Source organism: Letharia lupina (genome assembly GCF_014066315.1).
Source record: "Letharia lupina isolate WasteWater1 chromosome Unknown contig_15, whole genome shotgun sequence".
Lineage (NCBI taxonomy): Eukaryota > Fungi > Ascomycota > Lecanoromycetes > Lecanorales > Parmeliaceae > Letharia > Letharia lupina.
This window is the reverse complement of record NW_023502984.1, coordinates 366550-385707: the sequence shown is the minus strand read 5'-3', so window position 1 is coordinate 385707 and position 19158 is coordinate 366550. Positions and strand designations below refer to the sequence as shown.

Here is a 19158-nt window from a genome sequence, read left to right as displayed (position 1 = left end):
GGCCTCCTTTTGCCTCGTTGCCCTAATGTGCATTGTGCATGCATAAAGTATGCGGTAATTAATTTAGCATATTTAGCGTATCCAAAACCCTCTGGAATGCTTGGCACCGGAAATCTTTCACCCAAATTCGTACTGTAGCATAGAAATCTCTCCGCAAAATCATTCAATAACACTGCTATCGTTAGTATAGGTCCCAAAATGGAAAAATGAAGCTATACTGAAGTCTTGGCATGTTCCTCAGCCCCCCAATTGCCATGCCTCTTCCCCTTGGTACTTCTGCTCAGGCGAAGGCCGAGCATCTTCTTAATTGGTATTGAAGGCCTTCGCAAGTAGCCAAAGAGATCCGCTATTCTCTTAGTATTGTTTATAGCTAGGATCAGCGCCTGCAGATGTATCGCACTATAGGCCCTCTACCTCACGCCCTACCTGATGACCGCCCCCATCAAGGGGCGGCGACGGCGGCGGTTCGGTGGCTGCTGCGTTATTGGTGCGTTTGTAAGACATGGCTGAGGTTTGTATAGCTTCAAAATTGTCCAATGCGACTATTTGCGATATGGCTATTTGATTTGAATGATGAGATTTCTATGCTACAGTACGAATTTGGGTGTGTGGTGTGAAAGATCTCCGGTGCCAAGCATTCCAGACGGTTTTGAATACGCTACAGGGGAGGCGTGGACGTGAACTCCATGTGGTGTTCGCTATTAAGGAGTCTAACCCTCTCAAACGCAGGTTGGTCTGTTTTTAGAAACCCTGACGCACACTCATCCTACAGGAGCTCCTGCCAAGATCAGTGAGAGGCATTATCTATTTGAGCCTGGGAGGAGCCTTCGACATTGAAAGCCATCAACTCGACCGTGATCATCTCCTTGCGAGACAGGAGATTTGCTACCTGTTGAGATTTGATCCATTCTAAAGAACTTCATGCCACGGAAGGTGGGTCAATTCTGGGCACCGTCGCTCAGCCTTGTCTGCGCATTAAATGTCCTGACCTCTCGGCGCTGGCGAAGTAAGTCAACCAAATCTAAACAGCATTCTTCACGTATGCAATTCTACCACAATTCTACCTTCCATATCGTGCATGCCATATCCATGGTCCGCTAAATATCGCATTGGAATTGTCCGTTGCAGCCTCGCTATGAGAGACGATACCAGAGGCGATGAAGCCGGCTCCGGCGGCTTTGACTTCTCCTCGAACGTAGATGCAATTCTCCAACACCGGGTTCAAAGGAAGTCGGCTGCTCGATGGGCGAGAAATCTGAGATTCCTCACATTTGCTGGTGATGAGATTCACACAGACGCCAAAGTTTCAGAGGGATCCGACTCAACGAGAGAAGTGCACTGGGGCCGATGTACTCGCTGTGAACTGCGAACTCCGCCTGCGGCAGGACACATATGTGCTACCCATGCTCAATCCAATAACACCGACATAAAGACATACGAGAAGCGGGCCAAAGAGTATACTGATCCTTGCATACACGTGGAAGATGCGTCTTGTGAAGAGTGTATGCAGATACCCCTCTTTCCAAATCATGGTAAGGCGACGAATTTCCGCATCAGAAGGCTCAAACCAAAGGGCACGAGGCCGTCTGAATTAGGGATCTGCACTCACTTTGTGGCTGTCTCCTACTGTTGGTCCAGCGCAAGCGCTCGAAAGTCAAGTGAGCCTAGCACGGAGGGCAAACAGTATCAGGTCCTTGAGGAAAACATGAAAACAGTGCGTCCCATACGCGCTCCAAAAGATACCATTGATCGAGCAGTGAGCTTCGCCGCCCAGAATGGATATCGAATGATTTGGATCGACCAGGTAATTTACTCTTCTGGTTTATCATCCTAAACTTCACCAGCCCTAACTCAATGCAAAGGAATGCATCGAGCAGGACAACGAGAATGAGAAAGAGCTGGGTATCCAAGCGATGGACTTTGTGTATGTCAATGCGCAGATCTCCATTGGTTTGTTCCAAGCAACACTCGAACAACGCCATCTTGACGCTCTGCTACTATTTTTCGAATGGAAGATTGGGTCGGATATGCGACGTCGTGGACCTCGCCCACTCAAGCAGTGTCGAAGTCTCCGAATAAAGAACCTTGCTGAAGCTTTGAGCATGATTGCAATGGACAGATGGAATACGCGCGCATGGATTCTCCAAGAAGCCTTCGCGTCAGGTGGTAACATGATTCTTTTATTCCCTCGAGCAAAGGAGATGGCTGTCAGAGGCTGGAGTCTGATCTGCCACGATCTGTCTCTTACCGAAATTGGCATCAAGCTTGACATACTACAGAGGTGTATTAAGCAATCCGTTGGCCTCTTCACCCCAAAGCCTGACAGCAGTATCCCCATCAAGCTTCCGGAATGGATAGAGGCCTTGAAACGTCTCACGTGGTTCCAGCCCGAGACAAGCACTCGGCACATGTTCAATTTCTGGATCAATGATGCCAAACCTAGACGCACATGCAATGCCGCTGTGGCGATGTCCTTTTTGAAGCACCGAGACAATGATCGTGTAGCCGACAGACTGGCCATACTTGCAAACCTATGCGATTATAGTCTGCGGCTGAATACTGTGGAACTAGAGAAGTCTCAGGGTCGTCTAAGCGTCTGTGTTCTTGCACTGGCTATAGCAAACGGAGACTTTTCATTGCTCTCACCAGAGTCATACCATATTCCTCGTGGATTGGACGTCAGTATGCTTTTCCAAACAGTCCACACGACCAGAAACAAACATTTACTAACAGCGAATAGCCCGGAACAAAGGCGACAAGGAATTTACCTGGGTTCCTCCCAACGTGACGCAACTCCAGTATATCAGATCGAGGACTGCCGATCCTGGAGGGGCGACTCCCGGCCGAGTCTCCCCCGTCTCTTACCGGGTAACAAACGAAGGGCTCTCACTCCGGGGTTTCATGTGGAAGATCGATCGTTTTGTTGAACTGCCGTCTATTAAACACAAGTACAAAGAGTCCTGGGCCAGGCTGTGGCGCCCGAGTACAAGGCTCGAGGAGCAGTCCTTGGAGGTGATGGAAAAGCCCTACATCTTCCAGCAAGTGTCTAGGGCACACTGGCTGGCAGTCACGCATATTTTCTTTGAAGTGATTGAACTGCTTCGCGAGAAAAACCAGATAAGTGTAGCAGACGCCGTATGGCATTCTGTGACGAATGCCGATTGGAGAAAAGGGAGATTTCTGGAATCCGTCGCCGAGTTCCCGGAGCAACTGACAGTTGAGAAGCGTAAGGGTATGTTCCGTTTAGAACAAAGCACGGATGGATCTCTTGAGCACAAGTGGTTGATTGATAGGATCATGCTCCAAGGAGGCCTATGGATTCGCCGACGGGTGCGACTTTCTACCGATCATGAATTCAGTGATGGAACACCCTCTGGATATGGCGAGAGTGACGCCGTGTCTGGCGAGGATCAAGTCGGCTGTGCTACCCAGGATCAACGGCTGGAAGCCAAGTTCCGCTCTCCTGCTCGGGAGCATACAGCACCGAACATAGAGACGCCTAGAGCTGTATCAGCTTTTCAAGCTGATGACGTCGCCAGAGAATCAGGTCAGCCATCTCCTCTGGCGTCCGTTGATGGGTCTATGGTCCCAGCAACCCCGCACTCCGGAACCAAATTGTCTGACTCTCTTCGCAAACCAGAGAAAGCCCCTAAAACCCATTCTGACTATCAATCCACGCTTTCCATGATGATGAAAATGCACGATCATAAGGCAATTACGAAGGATGACAGTGAGGGAGAGGTCGATGACCCTACCGATCCCGATAAGGCCTTCAGGTTCTTACCGGAGAATATAGGAGATTTCGTTGCATTTATAAACAATATGGATGGTAGGAATTCTCAGACGTCTCTTCGGCAACAGCGCGCAGTCTTCGACATCGAGGGCGACACTTCAGGACAGGTTTTGGTACTGACCCCTTTCCAAAAGCGGTTGGAGACGCTACCTCGGCCTGAGACTCGGAGTATGAGCGTATCTTGGGTGGTGCAACCTGTTTCAAATCTTGCCGGATCCAAAGACAGTCGAAGATCAGAATTCTTTGGAAAGGTCGAAACGCTGAAAACCTCAGGGATGGTTCGTGGAATGTGGAAATATATGGTGCAACCTGAGGACAGATACAATCTAGTATAGGCTCGCAAGCTACACAAAGTAATCAAAGAAAAGCTTTACATGTTTAGGATAAGGCATTACCATGAGTAATGTTGTGACGCTTGAGAAGAGTCCGTCTTGTTGGCGTTACCTAGGAAACTGATTGAGATGCCATCCGCCAAGGCGTGCTTTGTAGGCGTACTACCAGATAGAGCACTATTTGCGTTTAGGTGTCTGATCGATATCTAATGACAGGGGTTGATAGGGCTCACAGCTCGGCAGGGGTGAAAAAAAGTTCGGCAGGGGTGAGTAGATGCTAAGTATATGCACCTCGTCCGGGGTGAAAGGGATACACTCAGCATATGCCAGCACCTCATCGGGGGTAAAGAAAATTAAATTCAGTCCAGCGACATTAGCTCGCGCGGGGTAACTCACCCATAAATTTGAAATTATCTCTTTTATCTATCGCAAATTTTTACTCTCACCACGCCGTGACATCTAATATGTCCACCTAACAAGTTCATCACGCTGCCGCGGCGGAAATCACTCAATAGTTTGACAAGGTTGAAGTACTTATACACAACACATGCATTACACATGCACCGCATATGTTAACGAGTGAAGTCTACAGCGAAAAGTAGATTATGGGTGAGGCATATGCATAGTATATGCCTGTATCCCCCTCTAAAGTGCCAACATTATTTTGGACCCGGCCCGAGTTCATCCGGGGTGAAACGGATACGTTCAGCATATGCTATGAGTTCATCCGGGGTGAAGCGAGCATATGCCGAAGCTTCACCCCTGCCGAACTTTTTTTCACCCCTGCCGAGCTGTAACCCGGGGTTGATACAGTCAGGTTTCGCTTAAGGAAGACAGCTCATTGAATCGCCGATGATTTGATTATTGACGTAAATCTCATACCTGCAGAATTTCTCCTCCAGTTCCTCCGCCCAAAATTCAGGGATATATCCCGGCCATACCCCCACCGCCCCCGACTGGGCGCCGCCCTACTAATATTCGAACTGGGTTGTTGCCGCCCCGATCAAGGGTGAGCTTGTGCGTATTCTACCGCTTATACGTTTTTCCGCTGCCGAACACCTGTTTGCAAATTTCCCTAGCGAAGTCAACGCCCTTTTGTGACTAGATCAGGATCCGAATCCTTACAATGGTGTTGGCAGCGGTGCAGATCGTTAAGCTGTCACCCTACAAATACGGAACATCGCGGCAATGATGTCAATCCTTCAATCTTCCATTCATTCAGCTGTACAAGAATAGACCAACGTTGTGCCATGGTCGCCTTTGGCGTTCCGCTGCGATAAAAGCTCGGGGATTTCTTTATATACTGATTCCTGACATGACTTGGTCTTGACCAGTTTTCTTTTCTTTCCTTGCTGTGTCTGCCTCTCAACTTCGCCCGCGGACCCTCCTCAACCCATGGCGGATGTTCAAGTCCGCACATCAGTCGAATTGTCCGAAATAGAGTCTCTCGCTACCACTGCTGCATCCATCGGAAGACCGCCGAGTCGACATCAACCAGCAAAATCTGCCGTCGACCGAGCCAGTCACTCGCTTGGGAAGCTAAGTCGAAAGAAGAATCTCAAGGTATTGGACCTTCTGGTCGTGCTGGTAACTTGGATATGCCTTGCCATCGCAGTCATCGCTATCACGCCTCGTTTGGATGTTGCTTGGACCCTTCGACTCCAGCATCAACTTCAAGTTATAGGCCTCATGCTCAGCATCATGAGTCAGTGCCTTCAAATTCTCGCTCCAAATTTATGGATCATGGTAGAGGCTTGGTGTAGCAAGCCCAAATTACAGAATTTTGATGCTATTTTTCGGAATTCGATCATGGTATCGAATGCTCACTTGATTTGGCGAGCTCTGTTGCTGGCATTCATCGTTTTGCCAATAGGCCTCAGTCTGGCGTATAAGGTCTTCGTGGGAGGACAGAGTACGCATGATTTCGGCAACCATACAAGTTGGTACGGTATGACAGGAGCCCCTGGGCTGACAAGAAACACTGTATTAAGATTTGGTCCTTCGTACATGACCAACGCAACACTACCTTTCATTGCGGCTTCGGCAGACTTCGAGACTCTGCCATCGTTTCCGCAGCCTTACGGATTCAACAATCTCGTCATCTCTAACACATCCTCCGCGTTTCTGGACGCCCCACTACCAAGTCAGGTTCCGCTACTTCAGCAGAGCTTGCACGAGGACACTACCAGTACCTTCACGCTCACCGCAGATGTGCACGCAACGGTCACAACATACAACCACTCCATCGAAACTAGTCGAGATGATGACGCTTTCTGGGACTTCTACCTCAACCAGATGGGCTTGAATAGCGCACCAGATTCTTTCTCACTCGGTATATCCTGGATCGACCTAAGCAGCGGCAAGACTCTGGGCATACTCACCGGCAACCAGACAGAAGATGCGTCCTGGATCATTTTATCATTTTTTCAACAAAGCGATCATTTGAATTCTTCAGATATCTGGATCCCTGCATTCCGAGCCAACGCATTCCTATTTAACACTCGTCGCGAAATCTGCAACGCCACATGGCATATCACGTACAACTCTATGCAGCTCACGGAAGGCAATTGCTCCGTATCATCGCCACTACCAAACCAAAACCCTCTCTTCACTACCAACCTCGCTTTCAGCACTTACTACATGCCCAGTCTGGCCGAATACCTAGCACCGCTCTCGACGCCAAGCAGTGCCGCCGCGACCGAGCAGAACGTATACGAATGGGGCAACCAATGGTTGATGTCAACATTCACAACTACCGTTGCAGGGATGTATTGGTCGCGGTTGACCGCCCTTCTTGGACCCGACAGCTACGTCAACGGCACGATTCCGGCGTACAATGACGAAGTCAACTACACAATTCCCGACACGCTGCTGTCGAACAGACAAACAATGAATCCTTCCTGGGCCCTTTACGTCGTGCTTGGCGTCCAGCCTGTCCTCATCAGTCTCATATTCATCGCTAGCTTCGTCCTCAGCTACTTCTCCGCCGTCGACGGCGCCAACTTCGGTATCATCGCCATCCTTGCCGGAGCGCGAACGGAGACTTTGAAGCTCTTCGATGGGGCATCGTTCTCAGGTACGCTCAAGAAGCCCGTGGGCGTACAGATCGACACCATCACGACGAGACACGAGAACGGACCACAGATAGAGTACGCTTTCTACGACGATGGCATCCCCCCGGAGCCGTCCGCCACAGCAACCTGGCGACACCACTTTATGCCGTCCCGCTTCGACACGAGGAAGAACACCGGGTACCACAAAGTTGATGTGTAGCCTAACGTCTTGAGTTTCTGGCTATATGTGGGTGATCTTGGCGTGGGGAAAAAACCCACCGCTTGGGTTACGTGTGCGATGTATCTACGGCATTCCACGGCTTTGTGGTAGCATTCTACGTTCTTCCTGATCGAAATGTTAGATAACTCGGTTTTCGCTCCAAGACATATTATTTTCTAATTGCCCTCATCATTTCTCCAGTACGCTAATCAAAAACCATCCTCCTTCATCGCGTTCTCTCGCCCTCAAGCCAACCGAATGAGAAATTTCATTTATTCTCAGGGAAAGGATTCTGCATCAATCATCTTCGTTTCCCCTGATCAGATGTTATACTACACAACACAAGATCACGTTGGCCACCGAATTGATGCCCCCGTCCCTTGCCCTAGCCTCCAGCCTATCCATTCGAACGATCAACAGGGGCGGATCAATTCGAGATCGGTGTTGCCGAACGAGTGATCCGTGGCTGCGGAAACGGAATCCTTCTGCGAAGACCGCGTTGTCAATGCTGCGCTACTGTAAGGCAAATGCAAGGGTATACCAGAAACTCCCATGAGCCCCCACAGAGTGGCCCGTCCACGTCACATACCTTGGCGAATCGATGCGGCCTTTTTTCAAACGGTAGATTTACGGTTCCTGTACGCTTTCTCAAAATCAACGTACTTCTAAGGGTCCTCCGCCTTTAGGCGATGAGGGTTTTCATACGTGTCTAGGAAATTACGGTTAAATCTCTAGAAACGTTTTTTTGAATCTAAACAAATCTTCCCCATTCGGACTCGCTTGCGAGCTGCAGCATACTCGACTTATCAACAACGCATTTGGAACTTTGGACCACATATTTACGGCGCTGACAGTAGAGTACGAAAGGCCTCAATCTCTCAACGACGAGCGTGAGAGGACGACTCCTTGGGCCTGGGACCGCTGGTATGCATAGAAGGGCCGGGGGGTGAAACAGGGTCATGTCCGGGTGGCTCGGCTTTGTGGGTATTCTTTAGCATGAGATCGGGAATCTTATTGCTGCGTAGACAAGAAAAGTGTTAAAGTTGACAGTTATTTAATGACAAATAAAGTGTAGCAGCTACAAGTACGGAAGACACGAAGGTCCCTAATGGCCCCCACCCGAGTCACCCGAAGCTGCCGCTTTTCGAATGAGTAAGGTACCTTACGGTAGCTTAGGGCTTGCAGCACTGGTACGATAGCCCACACTGGTGATGCATCCGGGTGATGCACTTCTTGGGGACTTCTTCTCATTCAGTGTCTGGGCTTAAGGAGATACCCTGCAAGTTTGCGACACGTATCAACCATACGCAACGGTAAGATGGGACTCCTGCATATTACGATCCGACCTTGCAGAAACAGAATCCTTCCGCCCTATGATTCAAGGGTGTGAGGCAGATTCCTTGCTGCACGTCAATAACACCATGTGCCCAAAGCCATTCTGCAACACTCGGATCCGACTGCCTAAAAGTGGTTTGGTGCAGGAACCGGATCCACCAGTCTGGGTACCTAAAGGTGGGAACAGTTTCCTTCAATCAATCGCCTCGGATGCATGTCAGACGTTCCGTTGCAAATCACGAGCACGAGCGAGTTATTATACCCTCACTTATGCCCTGAGTAGCCAACAGAGAGGGCAGAACGTTCGCATCGAACAGAATCATCGGTACTCTCCAAGAATCACACGATTGTATCCTCGGCATCCGTTTGGTCGCATAATCTGGGCTTGTTTATGAGTGCCTGTGCACTGATCGAGCTACTGCCCTCAAGGCAAATAGTCTTCGCTCATCTTTCCACTCATTGAAGTAGAGGTCTGCAGAGCGAGAAGACACTGGCGATCAACGCCTTATCGAGCACATCCACGGCACAGACTGGTCAAAGCATGCATGGTCAGCCAACTCTCAGTCCACTCTGCTAGTGCAGCCGAGAAGTGAATCTTCTTGGGGGTCCAGCACGAATATACCCACCGACTGGACTGTTCTAACTGTACATTGATGATACCATAACCGGCATCGATTGGTGGCTACTTCCGAGCCAAGAGGATGAATTTTCCGGCGGTAAGAGTACCTTGCAGAGGATCGCTCCGTGGTCTTCTACACCGCAACCATGAATCGAGTCTGGAACAGGGCAAGAGATGTGGTAGGGTTCTACGAGACTGTGGTCATGTGCATGATTAGCATTTCGCAGCCCTTTGATATCTGACATTTGGTAGCCGTGTTGCGGTATCAATGGTGCGGGGTATCGGAGTCTACTTGTGGTTGGAGGAATGACTTCCATCATACCAAACTTTCCGGTTTCTGGTACAGAAATGTTTTGGCGGAGGGGGAGGCTCATTGCTGAATCCCTGCCGATGGGAGCGTACCCAAACGTCTCCAAAGTCCTGGGTGGAAACGAAGACTATTCATTCCATCCCTCCTAGCAGCAGTGGTGGCAGTATCGAGATGATAAGAGAGATACAATACCACTGGAGCATGTCTTCATGTACGGAATACGCGCTCCAACCAAGACGGATTTGTAAAGAGTGCGGACAGTTGCAGCCGTTCCTCTCGCCTATTTATATCTGCTGAAAGAAGAAAGAGCAAAACGACAAGGCTGCTTCTTGAACTTCCATTCTATCGGTGTCCGACCTCTTTTTTCTTTAACCCCCCCTCCACTCCCCTCACACTTCCAAGCAGTCCACGAAGCCATAGGTACCGTCAAAGTCAGCAAAATGGAAGAAGATCGGGGCTCGATTCTGACTTCCAACGTGCTTGCGTTTGGCATCGCCACTTTCTGTTTTGTCACCCTCCGAATCAGCTTTCGTCTCTACACTAGGAAAACATCCACTTCAGACTGGGTTCTTGCAGTCGCACTAGTAAGTCGTGCTCTGCCACCTACCTCGCATGGCGGAAGATAATGCATGGATCCGTAGCCTCGGAATGTTGGCCGTCGAGGCTGATGATGTCGTGACAGGTTTCATCGCTCGCCCAGGATGCTTTCAATGCAGCCTGTGAGTTGTATCGCCTTTGCGACTATCTCCTTCAATGTGATCAATGCTGATGTTCATCTTCAGGCGTCACGCAATGGGGCTATGGCCATCACAACCGAGATCTCTCGGTGCGCATTCGCTCTTCGCCAGAGCCACTGAAAGTGAGCCGCTCGTTACGTGCAAAGCTTGTGCAAAGCTCTGAATTACTTCCAGCTTCTTTGGCTGAACCAGGTGTTCTTCAAATTGACCACAATGTCGACGAAACTCTCCATCTGCCTCATTTATTTCCACATTTTCAAGAAGGCCAACTCCCGCCTGATCCGAGCCACGCGCATGGTGACATATGGCACGACTCTCCTCATCGTCGGTTATTACGTACCGGCTTTCTTCGTCAGCATCTTCCAGTGCACTCCCGTATCCAAATCATGGCATCCCAAGCAGCCGGGAACCTGTATCGACCTCGACAACTTCCGTTTCTACACCGCGGCCGCCAACATCGTCACCAGCGTCCTGGTGATCGCGACCCCTCTGCCCGCGCTCGGCAAGATGCGGCGCACCCGGCCCGAAGTCACGGAACTCATGGGACTGATCCTTCTGGGCATGGTGTAAGTGGCGGTGTGCCCCCGAGACAACCGACCGGACAGCCCGCTGATCCCACCGCAGTCACACGGGTTGCACGATCGCCAGGCTGGTCCTCATGGTATACCCGGATCCCGCGACCGGGACCGACCCGCAGTGCAAGTTTCGCTCCCTTCCGCCGCATTCCCGCCCGGTGATTTTTTAACAATCTCCCAGGGGCCAATGTCAACCCGTTGACCATCGCCATCGTCGAGATGGACGTCGGCATCATCGCCGCGTGTCTCATCGTCATGCGTCCCTGCTTCGAGGCCATCCACAACGCCGTCCGGACGTCCTGTCGCTTCCCCGGCCTGTCCTCCGCGAGGAGCGATTCCGACACGATATCCTCCCGGGTCGCGAGCGCACCGCGGGATAAAGGCATCGTCCGGACCGTCGATTTGGAGCTGGAAAGTCATCCCGGCTCGACCCGTGTGGTCACGCCTAAAGACCTGCTGTGATGGACTCCCTTAACCCGGTCATCTGGCCTTGGGCTACCTTCTGTGAGTGCTGCAAACGGTCCGCGATCTTACATCGATAAAGGTGCCTATTGTCTATACGATGTCGGACTGGTCAAGCCTGTGTGGCTGCCATGGGCAGAAGTCCCTGAATGTGGGCTTGGGGCATTTCTCAACCGGGGGAAAAAAAGACGTATGACAGATGCTGGGATAGGTTATAGGAAACAGAGTGGCTTCCTGTAATAGGAGTCGAATTTAGATACTCGCTCTGTTTCCCCCTTGACGCAACACTGTCCCGCACCGGACGCAGAAGCCAATCCTAGTCGTACATCCTCTCTCCATTCATTAGCAACCCTCGTGACTACAGACATTGCCAGCTCGACAGCGATTTAGAATCCCCCCCTACGTAGGTGCTCCGTGACGGATACCTAGACCGTCATCAGCATCTCCCGTCGTACTAGTACATGTAATCCCAACAGCCTCACCTGCAATGCCGATGCCGAAAGTCCACCCCCAGTTCCACGCTGTCATTCACAAACTTAGTCCCCACGATATCGTCCACCGCGGTGCCATTCTCCACCCAGTGCACCAACGCCGCCAGCACGTTGTTGGCCCTCGCAAACGGCACGCCCGCCGCCGACGCCCCGCCGCCCTGGCCCATGACCCAGCCCCCCGGGCCCGAGTTGCAGTGGTACATGCCCGGGACGCGGAAGAAGCGGAAGAAGGCATCCAGCGCGTCGGAAGGTGCCGGCGTCCCGCGCGAGAGGCGGTCGTAGAAGCGCTCGGTGTCGAAGCTGGTGATCTGGTTGTCCTGACCGCCGTGGTAGAGGAGCATCTTGCCGCCCCGGTTGCGGAACCCGCAGAGGCGGTCGGGCCAGGTTCGGATGTCGGAGGGATTGAGGGTCTCGGCTTTGGCGGCGTCGTGGATGTCGAAGGTGGCCGCGTTCCAGGAGGGGTCGTAAACGACGTATTTGAACCAGCTCTGAAGGGGGGGAAGTGTTAGCGAGGGTGCCGGAGAACCTCTTTTGGGATGTTCGTTACCTCGGAGTAGCTGAATGGCTTTCCGGCGTACAAGTTCTCGGCGGCCAGGATTTCACTGCCAGGCTGCATCGCGGGGTAGATAAGGTTCCCATCCTCCCCGTAAAAGGGGCTGAATATCTTCCGGACCGTTTCCACCTGGGTTGACGTTAAACAGTTTGTAGAAGCGTTCTTTGCACACAGCAGTGCTTCGGGACGGAAGCTGCACAGGTTGGGATCCTCGATGATACCGTCCATGACGCCATCAAGGCCATCACACTGCTTTAGGACTTCGTCATGTATCAGAGTCGTCCAGGATGCCGTCGAAATAAAACCGGAAGAATTGGCGGAACCGGTGATGGGAAAGAAACTCGCTCTCCAGGATTGCAGATTGTTGAAGTCCAGGGCAGGAGAGCCTGCTACAATGCCATCGAAATCACCCGGAAACATGTCAGCGGCTTTTATACCTTGACGTCCTCCAAGGGAGCATCCGAGGTAATAGGACTTCTTATAAGCCTTGTCATAGAAGAGGTTGGTTAGTTTCTTGCCAGCGACAGTAATCGTGTGAAGGCTTCAAGATGGACAAGGTTAGCGACCCTCGGTGACGTGTACAAGGGAAGCGTAAGGCAACAAACGAGGACAACGCACGATCTCCAAGCAAAATCGGTAACAACATCCGGGTTATGGTACATTGTAATAGCAGTGGTGCCATTATGACCGTTATTCGAGCCAACAGAGGCAAAGTTGTTTTGCGTAGTGTACGCGAGATCCTCATATTTGATACCTATATTGACTCATCAGTGCTCTCACTCAAACAATAACATCATTACCGCACCACGCCCTGCAGTACGAAGAAAAGGAAAGGAAAAACTCACACCCGTCTATGCCTCCATTACCCGTGACTAGGAATCGGTGGCTCCAGTCTTCCGGAAGCCATAGTTCGAATGATATACTGGATCTGTTCGATGTTGGTATGGACAGTCCCACACGACAGATATCCACTGCAACTATTTGACTTGGTCGAGCACACGTAGGATCGTTATCCGGGAGAGTGAGATTCGTGCCCGCGGCAACATATGTAAGCAGGTGACGGGTACTGTTGTATATGTATGCTTCTGGCGTAAAAGATATACATCTGTCCTGGAAACTGAGTACCGCATGAACTGCCAAGGGAAGGCATAGCGTCAGAAACGCTACGAGGCTTATGCTGCGAGCCATGCTCTGCAAAACTGTCCCTGCGGCTTCAGTTACAGGATAGAAGAGCACCGTGTCCCACAGTGAATCAAGATCCGGCCCCTAAGCGCTCGCACTCGCTTAGTACTCTAATCCTTCACCCCCGACTGAGACGCACGAGTCTCCCTGGGGAACATGCAGACTGCTGACTAAGACTTGGCCAATTGAATTTCATCAGTGCAGGCACCATTAGCATCAATAGGTCGCCAAATGATTCTCGGCTCAGCTACTTAAGTACTCATATGCTACCAGAGGACTGCAAAAAGGTCGACGCAAGCTTCATGGCTGGCGCATGGGCATCGCCGCCTGCGCTCTCTTGGCTGCAGTGGTCCTGACTGCAAATACTGCCCTAACGGTTCGGGCCTCCATGAGGTACGGAATTCACGGAGGCGCTGGAACAAACCAGCATGGAAAGCGCAGAGGGACCAAGAATGTAAGTCCGTGGCTCCATCTGGTCATCAATGTCCAATCAACACACTTCTTCTGAGCGCCAGCAACTATGCAATCGAATGCCTCTCATCTCGGAAAGAAGTCGACAAAGCTCACAAGCGCGCTACATTTGGCTTGACATCGGCATTACAAGCGTAAGGGACCTAAGAAGTACCTTAGCGGAGGGCTATGAGTTCCGGTAAGCGTATCTAAACGGTATTGATGTGCGGGACCGCTTACTGGCGGTAAATAAGTATTAGCACCATACTACCGAAAGATTTATATTACGTTATATTCTTCGAACGATTGTATTTGGATTTCTATATTCAAACGTATCCATGTAGAATACGTTACTAAGAAAAAATCGAGTTATTAAAGAAATTTTATAAAGCTATTATAGTATCACTAAGCTAAGTACCCGAAAATACTATCCAGAGAAAATGATTAGCGCCCTTTAGAAATTTAACTTTGGAAATGATTGATTGAGGTGATTTTCTCGAGGTGACTTCGACGATACCTACCTAGCCCGCAGGGTATAAGGGCAATAAGGTCTATCGGGCCTAGGGACTAAAGGCTGGGGGCGTCAAATATGTTATTAGACCCTTATCGGATCTCGAACTTCACGCTAGTCGAAAATTTACAGGTAATATATCAAGGATGGGCGAAACATCTTGTAACTTTGCTACGACTCTCATACATGTCCATCAGAGATGCGCCACTGTTTCCGACCTCTAACCGCAGGCCCTTCGCCAAGCGTCACTGAGTAGAAGAATGTAGTAAAAATTCGTGCATAGAGGGCGCAAGCTCTTATGAATAATGGAATCGTAGAAATCCTACAGTTGCCCGAAGATAGTACCGATCTTCAAGAAGTTTTCCCAATAATCGTCGTTTGTTTGCGAGGGAGAAATTCAGGCGCAGTGCCAGCAAAAAGTGATAGTTTTCATACACATTCCTTTAAAGATCATGTCTATTTGAGATCCTTTGACAGAAGAGTCGATTTTTCTGATCGAAATCCGCAAAAATATGCGCAATTAATGACATTCTCTCATGCTCCTCTGTTCCTACAATCTCTTACATTCCTATAGACCTCTACCTCTTCTTCTACACGGCAGCGTGGTCGGTGGTCCTTCATCTGTCCGTGTATATCTTGGCTGACGAATGCTATCGTGTTGGCCAAAACGAAGGGCGTGTCTTGTAGGCGTGCTGCCAGAAAGAGTCTGTAGCGGCGGTAAGAGTCCTAAGCATTGTCTGAGTCGGGTCTGTATATCTAATGACAGTGGAGACTTTCGGCTCAATACCCATAGTATGTGGCGAGACCTAGACACTACAACAGTCGTAAGCGCTCGAGTCTGCCGCTTTTGCTGGCAGCTTGCGTTGTGGTTGCCCGTGATAGGGGACGATGGGGCCGTAAGGGGAAGGAGTTGGCAGAATGCCCACTTTCTAATCATGCCGTGGATCAAGAAAGCTTATGAGCGAAAGGGTGTTGACTCTTTGGCTAGATACGTAGACGCAGCGAAAATTATTTCAAGAAAGGAAAAATCTTCTTATAAACGACATTAGCTTCGCTTCATGCATATCAAACCGAATCATTCCAACCACCCTAAAAAATCACATTCACATCGCCCAATACCCCGTACCCCTCCCATCTCCCCACCAACAAGCCCCAACATCCACCACCAACCCTTCCCCCATCCAATGCCCCCACCATCCACCCCCCCCAACCCCAACCCAACCTGCCCCTTCTGCGCCATCGCCCTCGCCAACCCCCCCTCCCCCACCCGCCTCCTCCCCCCCACCTCGGCCGCCCCACCCCCCGCGACGCCCAACCCCACGACCGCGTCCCCCGACCCCACACCCCCGGCCGCCCACCTCATCCTCTCCACGCCCCACCTGATCGCGTTCCTGGACCACGCGCCGATATCGAGGGGGCACGTGCTGGTCGTCGTGCGGGCGCACCGGGAGAAACTGGGCGATGTGAGGGTGGAGGAGGGGGAGGCGGTGGGGCGGTGGTTGGGGGTCGTGAGCCGGGCGGTTGTGGGGGCTGTGAGGGAAGGTGAGGCTGGGGAGGGGGAAGATGCGGATCTGGACGTGGGGGATTGGAACGTCGTGCAGAATAATGGTGGGTGCCCAGAGGGTCAGAATGGGCACATGGGACTACGAGGGCTGACATTCATATTTTATAGGAGCACGCGCGGCCCGTACGTACATTTCGGAGCTGTGTTTTCCTGTTTGGTAATGAAGTTGTGTCGCCAGACATGTTTCGGGAGCAGGAAGACCTTTTCACTGCTCAGGCCTGTCTTGCAACTCCTTTTCCTAGCTCGAGTAATCAGTGCTGACTCCGAAATCTGCGTAGAGGTCGTGCCCCATGTCCATTTTCATATCATACCGCGCGTCGGCGATGTACCGGAGGTGAAGGCGAGGAGCTGGACGGTGTTTGGGAAGGGGCAGAGGGAGGAGTTGGATGAGGACGATGCGGTTGTTTTGGTCGGGAGGATGAGGGAGAGGGTACGGAAAGAGGTGGAGAGGGTTAGGTGGCGGGAGGGAGAGGAGGGGGTTAGGAGGTTACTTGGGGATGGGCAGGCAGTTGGTGGTGCGGGTGGGAGGGGGGATGAGGGTGGGTTGTGGAGGGGGACGGGAAGGAGGAGTAAGCTGTAAGAGTGTACAAGTAAGAGATTCCGTGGGTCATGGCAGGCTGTGAGAGTGTACGAGTTAAGAGCATGCATGGCCCGGGCAAAGTGTCTGACTATTTTTTCAAGCCTGTCTAGCTTTCGGAGCTCTGGTGGTATGACACCAGACCCTCTCGAATGGTCCCCAATACTTTCCTCTTGCTGGTGCTTTGTATTGTGGAGAACGAGGGGTGTAGTGGCTAACAAGGCAGGAGTCTCTGCTTTGGACCTTGGGCCGAAGGATGCCAGTTTTGAACAGCGGAGAGAAAATCGGGTCCAGCACCGTGTGCCCGTGGCGGGTCCAAGTCTTGCGAATCATGGACGAAGAACACTACGTGACTGAATCTACCCTTCAGAGAACCGTGCGCTGACCCGACGGGTGGCCCGTTCTGGTATGCCAACATCGTTTTCAGTGCTTTTCGGCTGTCATCCATGACTGTCGACCCGTCCCCAGCTCTTTCCTGAGCTCTTCGATTTCTGCATTCCGTTGTTTTTCTTTCTGGGCAAGGGCGGTCTCAAGATCACGCAACTCCTGATTCTTTTCCAGTGCGCGGTTCTTCAACTTTTCAAGTTCCTTCTTCTTAGCTAAGAGGCCATCTGGAACGAAAGTTCTTGCTGACTCTGGCGGACCTTCCACCTCACTGGCGGGCACCTCTTGAGGATTCTCACTTGCCCCTGAAGCTTTGAATCCTTCGAAATACTGACCAGATCAATCAGCACGTCACGGCCATTATATCTGAAGGAGGAGTACTTACTCGTTTCCTAAAAGAGTTCAAGTCATTAGCACTGCTTCCTTTTGCAGCTTCTCTTTGCCTCATGTTCAAGTCTCCTTTGATCTCAGAGTCTGGCAATCTTCTGTACGTCAAAAGCCTTCTAGACCCTATGTTCGAATTGTCAGAAGAGCCTGCAAGCTCTGAGATGGGGCACTCTACATACATTTGTTGAATGTCTGAACGCAAACGCTGACCAAGTCTAAGTATGGATGTGATGGTATCCCTAAGATTCCATCTTCATCGTTCGCGGTCGGCATCCAGAGAGAAAGCCTCCCATCGTCTACCAACGATAGTGCGGCGAAATCAAGCAGGTCGTCTAGCATAGCTTCGAAGCTGTACGGCTTCTTTGGCGGGATATATTTGTCTTGTCTGCCTGGATTAGCAATTGTATCTGTCGAGATGAAACAGCCTTACAAATGTGATGCCTCCCCGTTGATAAACACAGCTTCCTTTCCACGCCCATCCTTTGTCCCCAGAACTTTCAGACCCTCTCTAACACCATACGGTGGGTCACCAACGATACCGTCCAGCCATCTCCCTCTCCTAAGCGGGCTGTGCGTCAAGTCCGAGATAAAGCCATCAAGATACCTATCAAGCAATCCATACTGTCGAAAATTAGTCCTAATGTCTTTCCCGTTCTTTCCTCTCACCATTCGCCCGTCTATGTCAGATCCCATGGTCCTGGCACCGAAATGAGAGCAAGCGATCGGAAAGCTACCTGTGCCAACAAATGGGTCGTAGAATATCTTTCCTGGAGCGGCGAGTGTGAGATTCGCGGTTAATAGCGCGAGCTCCGAGTCCATAGATGTAGTGTTGATGTAGTCCCTGGTCTTCAAACTGTAGTCAACGATTGCGTGCCGTGAACTACTGCCTATAAAGCTTCCCAGATAGAGCCGTTTGGGTTTTTTCACACCATACTCGTACTCCTCGAAGATGGTGAAACTAAGCTCTGCACCTCGCATACGAATAGGGCCATTGAAACCCATATATTTGAAAGATTCGATGATAGCTTTTTGCTCCGGTAGCGTTCGGGAGCCGCAGAAGGTGTCGAATTCAAACCTGAAAGAGCAAGATTGATACTGCGGCCATTGACCTCTTGTGCGCATAATAATGTCTGCATGGAGCTCATCGTAGTCTGTTCCGCTTCCCCATAGCTCGTAGATCCCTTTGCTTGAGATGCTGCGGCTTAGGAGAGATTTTGCGGTTGCTTCATCCTTTAGGCGGACTACTGAGTATGGAGACTACACAGATCAGACATTGACTGTTCTCATCGTCTGATTTTATAGAGATGCGACAAAAGATTTCAGCCGGAAAAGTCAAAACATACACTTTCACTGTAGGATAGGAACTCGACATTGACATTTGCAAGCACGGCCAACGCCTCGATCTCAGGCTTACGAAAGGTCTCATGGATTTGTACGAAACGAATGAGGAAGTCCATTATTACAGACGATTGATGGGTTATCAGCCATGGACCTTTGTAGATCAGGGGGTTGCAATTGCTGAGTCACACATTTTTCCACAATTTGTGATTTGTGGAGTGGAAAGGATGAGAATATTCGATGGTCAACATCTTTAACAAGTTCACGGCATTCTGCCCTCTATTG

General features: G+C 50.8%; 7 protein-coding genes across 7 annotated transcripts; 4 read left to right on the top strand and 3 right to left on the bottom strand.

The window, feature by feature from the left end:
• Positions 1-212: 212 nt before the first annotated feature.
• On the bottom strand, positions 213-504 carry HO133_002579 (uncharacterized protein; the record flags this gene model as incomplete). Its single annotated transcript, XM_037293505.1, has 2 exons — positions 213-383; positions 427-504. 2 exons carry the CDS (start codon positions 502-504, stop codon positions 213-215), a joined length of 249 nt encoding a protein of 82 aa, XP_037150334.1.
• A 631-nt stretch (positions 505-1135) lies between these two features.
• On the top strand, positions 1136-4128 carry HO133_002578 (uncharacterized protein; the record flags this gene model as incomplete). Its single annotated transcript, XM_037293504.1, has 3 exons — positions 1136-1804; positions 1863-2682; positions 2741-4128. 3 exons carry the CDS (start codon positions 1136-1138, stop codon positions 4126-4128), a joined length of 2877 nt encoding a protein of 958 aa, XP_037150333.1.
• A 1392-nt stretch (positions 4129-5520) lies between these two features.
• On the top strand, positions 5521-7398 carry HO133_002577 (uncharacterized protein; the record flags this gene model as incomplete). Its single annotated transcript, XM_037293503.1, has 1 exon — positions 5521-7398. One exon carries the CDS (start codon positions 5521-5523, stop codon positions 7396-7398), a length of 1878 nt encoding a protein of 625 aa, XP_037150332.1.
• A 2704-nt stretch (positions 7399-10102) lies between these two features.
• Positions 10103-11436, top strand: HO133_002576 (uncharacterized protein; the record flags this gene model as incomplete). Its single annotated transcript, XM_037293502.1, has 4 exons — positions 10103-10246; positions 10345-10381; positions 10445-11101; positions 11156-11436. 4 exons carry the CDS (start codon positions 10103-10105, stop codon positions 11434-11436), a joined length of 1119 nt encoding a protein of 372 aa, XP_037150331.1.
• Positions 11437-11914: 478 nt separating this feature from the next.
• HO133_002575 (uncharacterized protein) lies at positions 11915-13668 on the bottom strand (the record flags this gene model as incomplete). The annotated part of the gene is made up of 5 exons (XM_037293501.1): positions 11915-12415; positions 12475-13021; positions 13099-13234; positions 13326-13585; positions 13643-13668. 5 exons carry the CDS (start codon positions 13666-13668, stop codon positions 11915-11917), a joined length of 1470 nt encoding a protein of 489 aa, XP_037150330.1.
• Positions 13669-15807: 2139 nt separating this feature from the next.
• On the top strand, positions 15808-16767 carry HO133_002574 (uncharacterized protein; the record flags this gene model as incomplete). The annotated part of the gene is made up of 2 exons (XM_037293500.1): positions 15808-16231; positions 16466-16767. The coding sequence occupies 2 exons, from the start codon at positions 15808-15810 to the stop codon at positions 16765-16767; spliced, it is 726 nt and encodes a 241-aa protein (XP_037150329.1).
• A 420-nt stretch (positions 16768-17187) lies between these two features.
• On the bottom strand, positions 17188-18992 carry HO133_002573 (uncharacterized protein; the record flags this gene model as incomplete). The annotated part of the gene is made up of 5 exons (XM_037293499.1): positions 17188-17478; positions 17534-17658; positions 17715-17920; positions 17966-18792; positions 18879-18992. The coding sequence occupies 5 exons, from the start codon at positions 18990-18992 to the stop codon at positions 17188-17190; spliced, it is 1563 nt and encodes a 520-aa protein (XP_037150328.1).
• Between the last annotated feature and the right edge of the window lie 166 nt (positions 18993-19158).